The 12,940-nt window shown below is 43.9% G+C and overlaps 1 protein-coding gene across 1 annotated transcript in view; it reads right to left on the reverse strand.

Annotated features, from left to right (window-relative positions):
* LOC147017522 (uncharacterized) overlaps positions 1 to 12,940 on the reverse strand; it is a 236,010-nt gene that overhangs the window by 135,498 nt on the left and 87,572 nt on the right. The window contains exon 5 of the mRNA XM_085847979.1: positions 8,296 to 8,400. Within this exon, the coding sequence (XP_085704105.1) occupies positions 8,296 to 8,400 (105 nt within the window). The remainder of the gene's footprint in view (positions 1 to 8,295; positions 8,401 to 12,940) is intronic.

Genomic DNA, 12,940 nt, shown 5'->3' on the forward strand with positions numbered 1-12,940 from the left:
TCGTTGACAGACGTCAACACATGCTACTTCTAAGTTAATCATAAGTTGAGACACGCTGAGGTAATGTTTAGCGTACCCGAAACTTATTTCTAACCGATGATTAACGTGTTGTTGGCACGTTACGCGATCGTTGCCACACATCGATAGACGTTACTTTTAAGTTACTCATAGGCTGAAAGACGTCGGTATAATGGATCGTCCTTGCGTCAGCGTCAGCGGCCACGGCCAGGACACTTATTTGCAGCATTCTTCAAACTTTTCTTCGGCATGACGAGGATGTTCACACTTCGATGTCTAGCTTGGCTATGATTCCAATTGTCCATCGGCAGCGTCTATTTAAAATAGTCGAGTTTGAGCGTTTTAACACGTTCAGAAGAAACGCTTCAAATTTCAAAACCCCAGCGTCAAAAATCAAAGGCGAGTGACAGCAATTTAAATCGTTCATTGTAAACAATGAAACTAGCTGAGTGGTACCGTTTAAAAGTCGTTGAGTGTAAAAAAAATCCAATTGTTGAGCGCAAGCGTCTACTTTCAATAGTGGAGATGCAGCCATTTAAATCGTTGAGTTTATCATTTAAATCGTTAAACGCAAGGACGATCCATCATAACCCACACCCTCCCCCTCACACTCAACTACTACTGCCAACATGAACAAACTACTACTAATACTAATACTGTTACTGCTGACATGGACATAGACTCAAAAAGGACTCGAAAACACTGTTGGGTTCCCCTTTTATGAGCAGCATTTTTATATACCAATTCCCAAAACCGCTGGGAACACGTCTTTATATGGCAGTTGTAAGCTAGAAACACGTTAATTTTTTTTTTGTCGACCGGAAGACGTCATTGGAATACGTCTACATACGTCGATGTGTGTTGGGACTACGTAAAGAATTGGTTCAAAGCACGTCAAACATAAGTTAGAAATAAGTTTCGCGTAAAAAAGACATTACCGCGACATGTTTCGACTTATGAGTAGCTTATAAGTAGCCTTTGTGGACGTGTGTAAGCGTCCACATATCGTGTGTAAAACTTATCCCCATCGCATGCGGAACGTGTGTCATACGCCGAGTACGTCGTAAAATTTTGAACATGTTTAAAATTTCTTGACGTACTCTACTTACTACGACGTATGATAGCGTACTTTAGCGTTGTACTCACGTATACCAAATTTACTCATGCCGTATTTGACGTGCCCCAACGTTTTAGACACATTTTTCTTAGGTCGGCATACGCTGGCAAGATCGCCAAGGTGTGACCGCGATGTTGACACTTCCATTTCTACGGCAGTTATGATTCGAATCGTTGTGCGTCAGCCTTTTAATAGGCTACGTCACGACATCGTCGGCGATGCGTGCAACGCGCTATGCCTAAGTTAGACTATCGTTGGGCATCGGTTGTGTAGGCCGACAACAGGTTCAGCATTTGTTGGTATAAGTTATCTATAACACAACGAAACGTTCTGTGTCCGTTACCAATGCGTTATACATAAGACCAAGTCGCTATGAATACGTCCGAATCTTTAAAAAAAACATCAAAAGTTCAACGTAAGCCAGCGTTTTAGATACATTTTAATACGTTGCCATCGCTGGCTAAAACGTCAAGGTGTGACCGGGCCTTTAAATATACAATCAATTCCCAACGGAGCAGGTGTTTCCAGTTATTTTAAAGAAAAGACTAAATTGAAACCTTTTCTTGAAAATAGATAATGATACTCTTCTTCTTCTTCGGGCTGCTCCCGTTAGGGATCGCCACAGCGGATCATCCGTTATGATCCGCATAATGATTTGGCACAGGTTTTACGCCGGATGCCCTTCCTGACGCAACCCTGGTCGCCTCTTACGACACAGGGATCTGGTACACCTATTCTAACCGGGGTATACACCGGCCCAGTACACTGGCACTCACTTCGCCGACCTCGGAAGGATGACAGGCTGGGTCAACCTCCTGGTGTATTAATTCAGTGGCCCAACGGGGCTTGAACTCAGGACCTTTTGGATCCCAAGCCGCTGCAATAACCAATACGCCAACACCAGGCTTAAAAATAGATAATGATACTGAAAGAGTATAATTTGGTGTGTGTGTGTGTGTGGTGTGTGTCTGACTTGTATGTACTCCTAAACCGTTGGACAGTCCGAGTTGAAATTTTGTGGTTAAACTTGGAGTGTGCCTGGGTGGGTTTTATGCATTCAAATTTTTTTTAAATCATCATTGTGGAGGTTCAGGAGTGGTGGGGACCCACATTCTTTGTGTCATGTGCACGTATTGTGGGAGAGTGTTGACAACACCCATCAGTTCATAGCAATATTTAAAAATAGCACCGCAAAGCGGGCATAACCCCTCAGCCCCTTGACGCAAACCATTTTCAAGATGGTGGCCATATTAAAAATCACAGCACGCCCATTTTCGAACGGAACCTTCCTCTACTCAACCCCAACACACCCAGCAAAAATGGATTTAATCGGACAAGGCGTTCTCCTCAAAATTGACAGAAACCAATATCAAGATGGCTGCCATGGCAGCCACAGTGAAAATCGCAGCATGCCCATTTTGGAAAGGAACCTTCCTCTACTCAACCCCATTATACCTCGCCAGAAGAAAATCAATGTGTGAAGCCGTTCAAGTTATTGTCCGGAAACCAAATTTAAGATGGCTGCTCTAGCCGCCATATTGGATATCGGATTGCGCTGAATATCAAAAGGAACCTTCCTCTAAACACCCCCATTATACCCCATGAAAATAAAATCAATCTGTCAAGCCGTTCTCAAGTTATTGTCCGGAAACCAAATTCAAGATGGCCGCCCGAGCCGCCATATTGGATATCGCATCACACTGAATATTGAAAGGAACCTTCCTCAACCCAGCCCCAACACACCCTGCAAAAACGGATTTAATCGGACAAGGCGTTCTCGAAATCGACGGAAACCGATTTCAAGATGGCTGCCATGGAGGCCACATTGAAAATCGCAGCACGGCAATTTTCGAAAGGAAGCCTCCTCTACTCAACCCCAACAAAGCCTGCAAAAATGGATTTAATCGGACAAGGCGTTCTCCTCGAAATCGACGGAAACCAATTTCAAGATGGCTGCCATGGAGGCCACATTGAAAATCGCAGCGCACCCATTTTTGAAAGGAGCCTTCCTCTACTCAACCCCAACACACCCTGCTAAAATGGATTTAATCGGACAAGGCGTTCTCCTCGAAATCGACGGAAACCAATTTCAAGATGGCTGCCATGGAGGCCAGATTGAAAATCGCAGCGCCCCATTTTCAAAAGGATCCTTCCTCTACTCAACCCCAAAATACCCTGCAAAAATGGATTTCATCGGACAAGGCGTTTTCCTCGAAATTGATGGAAACCAAAAGTTGACAGACGGACGGACGCCCGGACGCCCAACGCCCAACGCCTGTGACGACAATACCCCTTAGCCAATTCTGGCTGAGGGGTAAAAATAGCACCGCAAAGCGGGCGAAACCCCTCAGCCCCTTGACGCAAACCAATTTCAAGATGGTGGCCATGTTGAAAATCACAGCACACCCATTTTCGAAAGGAACCTTTCTCCACTCAACCCCAACACATCAAGCAAAAATGGATTTAATCAGACAAGGCGTTCTCCTCGAAATTTACGGAACCAATTTCAAGATGGCTGCCGTGCCGGCCACAGTGAAAATCTCAGCATGCCCATTTTGGAAAAGAACCTTCCTCTACCCAACCCCATTACACCTCACCAGAATAAAATCAATGTGTGATGCCATTCTCAAGTTATTATCCAGAAACCAAATTCAAGATGGCTGCTCTAGCCGCCGTATTGGATATCGGATTGCGCTGAATATCGAAAGGAACCTTCCTCTAAACACCCCCATTATATCACACAAAAATGAAATCAATAAGTCAAGCTGTTCTCAAGTTATTGTCCCGAAAAAAATTCAAGATGGCTGCCTAAGCCGCCATATTGGATATCGGATTGTGCTTTATATTGAAAGGAACCTTCCTCTAACCACCCCCATTATACCCCCATGAAAATAAAATCAATCTGTCAAGCTGTTCTCAAGTTATTGTCCGGAAACCAAATTCAAGATGGCTGCCCTAGCCGCCATATTGGATATCGCATCGCACTGATTATCGAAAGGAACCTTCCTCTACCCAGCCCCAACACACACTGCAAAAATGGATTTAATCGGACAAGGCGTTCTCCTCGAAATTGACGGAAACCAATTTCAAGATGGCTGCCATGGAGGCCACATTGAAAATCACAGCGCGCCCATTTTCAAAAGGAACCTTTCTCTACTCAACCGCAACACACCCTGCAAAAATGGATTTAATCGCACATGGCGTTCTCCTCGAAATCGACGGAAATCAAAAGTTGACAGACGGACGGACAACGCCTCTGACGACAATACCCTCTTTTCAGCCCAATTCGGGCTGAGGGGTAAAAAGCATCTCTGCATGAAAACCACATCGAATCAAAAAGAACTTGGCTAATTTACACACATTCTCCAGAGGTGTGTATTGGAAATCAAGGTGTGTATGGGAATGTACCAAGTTGGGATAGTCACCTCCAACTTAAAGATCCCCATCCCCCCTACCCCGCCTGCCGGATGTTTCTTAATCTATCTATAATTCCAGCAGTGTGTGTGTGTGTGTGTGTGTGTGTGTGTGTGTGTGTGTGTGTGTGTGTGTGTGTGTGTGTGTGTGTGTGTGTGTGTGTGTGTGTGTGTGTGTGTGTGTGTGTGTGTGTGTGTGACCACTGTTTCTCGACAACCACTGGTCCGATCTAATTGAAACTTGCCAGGTATATTGCTGGGGACCTGAGGATGTGCCTTTTCAAGGTTTGATATTAATCGGACAAGTGCTTCCCAAGTTATGGCCATTTATTTACCAACCAATGACAGGACACGTTGCTGCGTAGGTGTGGCCGATAGGGGAAGACAACCTCAACCGTGGTCCCCATTTCGGGTTACGACGTACGGACTTCCGGATAATGATGACTTCGTGTATTCTAATAATTTCTCGATTACTTATGCGCATTTATAGATAAACACAATGCCCCAAGTTATGATCGTTTTCATATTCGACGGTGTATAAATTTCGGTAACATCAGAGTTAGCTTGTATGCTCCAAAGCAGGAAGTAAAAAAAAATTTAAAGCAATTTTTTTTTCCCCTCTTCTCTTTGTGTTTTTCCTTGCGAAAAGGCAAAATACGTTGGCGCTAATTGAATAATTGGCCATTAAAACTAAATTGCGAATAATCGTAACTGCGATATGCGAACTTCCGGACAGTGAGGACTTAACTTCCAGACTTCCGGATGGTGACGAGTACTGTATTCTTTCTCGATTTATCAACTTACTGTATTCTTTCTTTCTCGATTTCTGTACTTTCTCGATTTTCTTAAACACAATGCCCCATAGTGGGGCAACTTAGCTAAATATAGCATAACAATTGCGCATTTTGTGAGGAAAGCACCAAATTTGGTACACTAGTAGCCCATCATATTATGAACAGATTTGGATATTGGGCAATCACAAATGGCATACCAGACGATGTCATGCACACCATCGAGAGGTTCGTCATATCGCTATATGACAGAACCAGCACGTGCAACGACATTGACAAGGCCCGGAAGAAACTCTTCGCGAAGAAGAACAACGTGCAGCTGATCCTGCCAACCAAGGCAGCTCTGGAGGAGCATGTGAAGAGGGCGGCCTACCAAGGAGGACATGTGTGGGGTCAAATACTGCTACCAACGCCAGAGCTGCCTCCTCCATCCAGCTGGGGCTGGGTCAAGAATGACGAGGGGGTGTACGAGCCACACTGGACGAAGCTACCCAAAGCAGCCCACACCTGCTATGAGCTAGTATCGTGCAAGTGCAAGAAGAGCTGTCTGAAGCGTTGCAAGTGCAAAAAAGCCGCACTTGAATACACAGTTTTGTGTGTGTGTGAGAGAGAGTGCTCACAAAATTGAGAGAATATTAACAGAGCAGACTGTCACCGATTCAGAACATTTAAATCAGACATCTCTCGATCAATTTCTATGAGTGAGATGTCGGTATTCATATGAATGAGACGCAGCCCATTATTTCGTTTGCAACCATGCTCAACAACCACTGACTTTACATAAGCAATGTTGGTATTCATATCAATCAAACGCAGCCCTTGATTCGTTTGCCACCATTCTCAACAACCAATTTCTATGAGTGAGATAGTCGTCCGGTACAACAAATAATTAGCAGCCATCTTGCAAAATGGCAGCTATAGGTTATGTTTTTCTTAATTCAGCTTTTAATAAATGTTCAAACCAATGTTAGAGTGAAATTATAGTAACTGCTTGCGGCCATTTTGGAAAATGACTGCCACAGCCATCAGCGGCTGAATTTGAGATGGCCCAATATCCAAATTTGTTCATAATATGTTAGGCTACTCGTGTGCCAAAGTTGGTGCTTTCCTCACAGAATGCACAATTGTTATGCTGAGTTGCCCCAGTACCAATCCAGTTAGTCACGAGTACTGTATTCTTTCCTTCTCGATTTCTGTACTTTCTCGATTTTCTAAAACACAATGCCCCAATCCAGTCATCTTTTACGACAGCGAAGGAACGGCCTGTGTATATGTTTGAAAGTTTTATTTATTTTTTTTGCACATACGGCCACGCACGTACGGGCACGCAAGAGCGAAGGAACGGCCTGTGTAGTTGTTTGAAAGGAATTTTTTTTTTTTGCACATACGGCCATGTACGTACGGCCACGCACGTACGGGCATGCGAGAGCGAAGGAACGGCCTGTGTGGTTGTTGTTTCTGGCACGCGGTTTGAAAGTTTTTTTTTTGGCATGTACGGCCACGCACGTACGGGCACGTAAGAGCGAAGGAACGGCCTGTGTGGTTATTGTTTCTGGCACGTGGTTTGAAAGTTTTTTGTTTCGTTTTGTTTGCACGAACGGCCATGCATGTATGGGCACGCACTAGTCCATCTATCATTCCAGCAGTGTGTGTGCGTGCGTGCATGCGTGTCCCCACTGTTTCTCGACAACCACTGGTCCGATCAAATTGAAACTTGGTAGGTATATTGCTGGGGACCTGTGGATATGCCTTTTCAAGGTTTCATATTAATCAGACAAGTACTTCCCAAGTTATGGCCATTTATTTGCCAACCAATGAGAGGACACGTTGCTGCGTAGGCGTGGCTGCGTAGGCCGGTGCGCGGCCGGCCGACGATGACGTCACGTGCCGTGCCGATTACGATGGCGATCGGTGCCCTAGTTACCGTGGCGTAGGAGTGGCAATGGTCAATGGCAGTGAATGCCATGGCAAGCAAAGACAGGGAGGTAAACTTGATTTTAATTAACTCTGTGTGTGTATCACAGCAGTTGTTACTTCAATGCAAGCGATAATTCGTGGAATGCATGTGAGCATTCCATACGGGCATGCACCACTTCCGAATAGTGATGGCAATGTCCTCAAATAATTTCTCAATTGCTTATAAGCATTTATAGATCAACATAATGCCCCAATCCAGTCGTTGTTTACGAGAGCGAAGGAATGGCCTGTGTGGTTGTTTCTGGCTCGCGGTTTGAAAGTTTTTTTTTGTTTGTTTGTTTTTTTGAGGGGGGGTTGCACGAACGGGCACGCGAGAGTGAAGGAACGGCCTGTGTGTTTGTTTCTGGCTCGCGGATTGAAAGTTTTTTTTGGGGGTTTGCACGTACAGCCACGCACGTATGGGCACGCACATACGACCACGCACGTAGGGCACCTGAGAGCGAAGGAACAGCCTGTGTAAAAAAAATATATATATTTTATTTTATTTTTTCCACGTACGGCCACGTTCTAGTAGTATAAATTTAGATTAAACTCGTACTTCATGATTAAATGGTCAATTTGATGAAAACATGTCGTTGTAGTTCTACAACAGAAGGACTTAGATAAAAAGCAAAACGTTAAAAAATTTAATACTGAAATATTTCCCAATTTACACCCAGAAATAGCAAAGCTTATATAAAACATGCATTTTCATACCGAAAATTGCTGAAAATGCATGAGGGAGAATTAGATACATTCAGCGGATGACGGGCCGTGAGGGGGGGGGGCGCTCCCCACCGGCCTTCAAAGTTTTCATTCGCCTACTTTTTATTCTGCATTCAGGTATTTCAAAAAGTGTGGAGAGCCCTGCTATCGCCTGTGCATTTAGGTCAGCCTGCTCTGTTTCCTCTGAATGACATCCATTTAAACTGATACCATTTGTTGTTTTAGCTCCAACTTGAGCCTTGCCTTCTGGTGAGAAAGAAAAATGGAGAATTACCTTTTGCGACAATCCACCACTGGAGTATGCATACGTACACCTTGGGTGCACCACAGCCTTTTCACCCATCCGACGACTAATGGAAGGAGGACGTATTCTTGGATTCTGCAGAGGACAAAGGAAATGTAACAATTGATCAGTGGCTCAGAGGTAAATTCCACAATCAGTTATAAAACAATACCACCTGGCAAGAATAGGAGATAATCAAGCACTCTTACCAAGAAGCCAGTGTTTGTACACACTGTGAAAGTTGAGGTATTAATGCGCCGTAATGTATGACAGCAAAGATAGGTGCACAAACACAAATACTGTGATGAGGATTCCTCATGTCATTCTTGGCTGTTTCTGGGTACAACGAAAATATCGGATTGATGGCATACAACTCCGCACAAGCATGAGCCAACAACACGTCATTCAACATTTGAGCAGAGTACCCGCCCTGCAGGCGATCTTGTTCCAAGCGTGCAACACGTTCTTCAGACACATCCCTTTATTTTAGTGATTTATAGGCAACACACTACAGTAGTACCTCGACTTACGAATTTAATTCGTTCTGGGAGTAGTTTCGTAACCTGAAACCTTCGTAAGTAGAGACGCCTTTTGAATGTAAATGCGCTAATCCGTTCCAAGCCCCGCAAAATTCGGACATTTTTTTTAATAAATCATAAAAATGCATCAGAACATGAAACAAATACATGTTAAAATTAGATTACCGCACAATAAACATAAAACGAGAGGCACATAATGTAAAAAACAAAGAATAAAGGAAATAATAAAAATATTCATTTACCTTTTAACTGCTATTCTCGTTACGAACTGCGCCGAATTTCCCTCGCCTGTATCCACCTTCACGAGGTCAGTGAAGATGGCGGTTGCCTTTGCGCAAATTATGGCCTCTGCCACTGTGTCACCAGCGATCTCTTTCTCCTTTATCCATACGAGTAACAACCTCTCCATCTCATCGTTCACTGCCGACCTCCTCTTGGAAATGACAGAGAGGCCTTTGGAAGGAGCCGTAGCTTTTAGGGCTTCCTTTTGTTTTATTATCGTGCCGATCGTAGATATATTACGGCCATATTCTTTTGCGAGATCAATCAAACGCATCCCCTTTTCATACCTTTCTATTATCTCTTGCTTTGTTTGTATGGCCAGAAAAACTCTTCTTCTTCTTTTCTCCTTGTCCACTTTTCTTCATTGCTTTCTTGGGATCCATTGTGAATAAAAGTTGCTGTAATCCACACGCGTACTGTACTGTAACACTGTCCGAGCACTTCGTAGCGGGACCATAGACTGTATACAGTATAACTATATTTACAGAGCGGGACGGGGACACGAAGAGCATGCTGGGATACACGCATACGCAAAGGGTTGCCAGGCAGATTTTAGGCGATAGCCAATGGCAGAGCAGCTACAAGTTTGTTTTCGTTCGGGAAACTCTGGGAGCAGCGAAAAGCAGCGCGTACTGTACTGTATTTTTGACTTCGTATCCTGAAACGCCTTCGTAACTAGAGGCAATATTTTCCCGTTGAGGCGCTTCGTAACCTGAAACATTCGTATGTAGAGACATTCGTAAGTAGAGGTACCACTGTACTTCGATCATTCCAGGAAATAAAAATAACTGGGTTACGTACATGAAGCAAAAATATTCCGACTGCTTCAAGTGCCTTCAGAAAGTGTTCACATCCCTCAACTTTTGTCACATTTTGTTGTGTTACAGCCTGAATTTAAAATGGATCAAATTTAAATTTTTTGCACCGATCTATATGAAATATCCCACAATGGCAAAGTGAAAACATGTTTTCAGAGATTTTTACAAACGAAAAGCCAAAATGTCTTTAACCGATTTGCTCTGACACTCCAAATTGAGGTCAAGTACATCCAATTTCCTTTGATTGTCCTTGAGATGCCTCTTCAACTTGATCGGAGGCCACCCGTGCCCAAGTAAATTGATTGGACAAGATTTATAAAAAACAAGCCCCTATATAAGGTCCCACAGGTGACAGTGCATGTCAGAGCAGTAAATCCACCATGAAATCGAAGGAGCTGTCTGTCGGAATCCGAGAAAGAACTCAGGACGCAAAGATCTGTGGAAGGGTATAAAACAATTTCTCAAGTGTGGAAAGTTCCCAAGAGCACAGTGAGTTCCATCATTAGGAAATGAAAAGAATATCGAACTACCCAGAGTCTTCGTAGAGCTGGTATTTTGACCAAACATTAGATCCCCCCCACGCCTCCCCCCCCCTCGAATCCTCATCTACTTTCCCAACAATCCTCTGGAAGAAGTCCTTTCATTCAATCTTCTGGGTCGAACTACCCGCCATGGTCTTTCCTGGGAAAGCCACATTTCCAACCTGGCTTCAAAAGTCAGTCGTGGACTGGGAATCCTTTGTTGTGCAAAGTCCTTCCTCAGCCCACCTGAGCTCCTGACCACACAAAGCTTTCGTCGGCAGCCTGAAGGAGTACTGCTCTCCCCTGTGGGATGGTGCTCCTGCCTCTCACCTTTCTTGGCTTGACACTGTGGAAACCAAGGCATTTAGGATCATTGTTATCGCCCGAGATGAGGCTAAGCTTTGGGCCTCTCACTCTCTCACCGGAGGAAGGTCGGTGGTCTTTCTGTCTTCTGCAGTCTCCTCTCCAGTCACGCCTCCCCCTGCTCTGTCTGCGATATGTCCCCCCCCCCATATTTCTGCAGGGCACTCAAGGTCCACCAGCAACCCCCTTTCTGGTGAAACAAACAAAATCAAGATTCACTGCTCACTTTCACTCTTTCATTCCTCTTTTTTCCTCACCTTTGGAATAAACTCCCACACTCTCTTCAATCCAATGCCTTGCTTCAAGTATGCCTCCTTGCTGTGAGTTGTGTGTTCGCTCTCATACGAGCCTCGACCAAGGTATACAAAAAAAAAAAAAAAAAATCCCATTCTTCTCTCCAGGCATTCAAAACAGCTGTTCACCACCATCTCTTATCTTCCATCGAAAACCATGATATTTTCTACCCCCGTTAATCCACCCCAAACCCACCTCCATCAAATTCCCTGTTTTCCCTCCTGAAAGTCCCTGTAATGTCCATCTTGTATACCCCGTGTTCCTCGCCCGATCCCTCTCTCTTCCACTGATCTCCTAATGTCTCTGTTCCCCACTGTTTTGTCCTTCTCCCAGCAGCGCAACAGGCAGTGGTGGGTCGCTAAAACTGTGAAATTTTATTTTAGACCACATTTGCCCTTTTTGTGCATTCTTCCATTACCCAACCAGTCAGTTCGGCAGAGATTAACACAAATAAAAATTAAACGTTTCGTTATTAAAAGTTTATTCAACCATTTCCTGGGATTGCTTGGTGAAGCCACTTGAAGTACTCTTCAAGCTTCAATGGCGATACCACGGTTCTATACCAGAGGTAGAACGACAAAATAAACGACATGATCACAATGAATAAACTAGAGGGGGAGCACTCGGGAGAGTGCAAAACCTCCGCCGCCAATACTGCTGGATCACTCAAGTAAACCTAATTTATATCTTATTCATTAAATGTGACGTCAACAGTGCTGACAGTTATAGTTCTTTTCTCCAACAAATTTTTTTTTGGAGGGGGGGGGGGTTGGAAATCACTTAAAACATGTAGAAATGCAAAAAAAAAAATTTCTCCAACAATTTTTTTGGGGGGGGGGGGGAGCAAGTCCAAAATCTAATGTCATGATCCTTGGACCATACCTAACCCCCCCACCAACTTTCGTCGAAATCCGTCAAGGAGTTTTTCCGTAATACTGTTCACAAACAAACAAACAATACATACAAGCTGACTAACATATCTTGCAAAAACTTCGTTTTGGCAAGATAATAAACCAATGTCACCCGCAGGGTGACCCGTATCTTGCCAAAAGGTGACCACATGTGACTTCTTTAAGGTCACACTGAGGTGAACAGAGCTGCTATCCACCAGGAGCGACTCCTTGAGGAATATCTGCCTACGAGAGATTCCGATGAGAATCGTTCTACAGAGTAACCATGAAAAATATGCGATTGCCTCATAACGTCACCAAATGACGTCATAATGTTTGAACCTTGACATATCTACAAAGCACTCATCGAGGTATTCAATTTGAGGTACTACACAATATGGTTCCTAAAACTTGAAAATTTGACCTTGGGGTCAAATATGTTTAACCTTAGGCGCTAACCATGAAGGTCAAGGCCAATCGCCACCAAAAATTAATCAGCTGAGCGCCAGACCATGAACTATATTCCCATGAAGTTTGAAGATGATCCGATCAAAATTACTCATAAAATAAGGGTTTCATCGACTCCCCTGATTTGCGACAAAATGACCTTGACCTTTGACCTTGACCTTCAAAATTTTATGCGCTGAAAGGGACCTCTATAGGCCTCTGATATGCGAAGTTACAAAAATTTCCAATGATAACTGTGCGCTGCAGAATTTGTTCTACGTGATTATAGACAAACAAAAAAAAACAAAAAAACATACAAGCTGACTAACATATCTAACAAAAACTTCGTTTTGGCAAGATAACAAACAGAAAGGGGTGAAAACAGTAACCTCCGATCTTCGATGGCAGGGGTTAAAAATGTTTTTCAGTCAGGAAGTAATGAATCGCCACATCATGGCAGGAAAGCAGACAGGAACGCACGT

Source organism: Eptatretus burgeri, chromosome 11 (genome assembly GCF_056783735.1).
Source record: "Eptatretus burgeri isolate ZD-2024b chromosome 11, Ebu_testis_v1, whole genome shotgun sequence".
Lineage (NCBI taxonomy): Eukaryota > Metazoa > Chordata > Myxini > Myxiniformes > Myxinidae > Eptatretus > Eptatretus burgeri.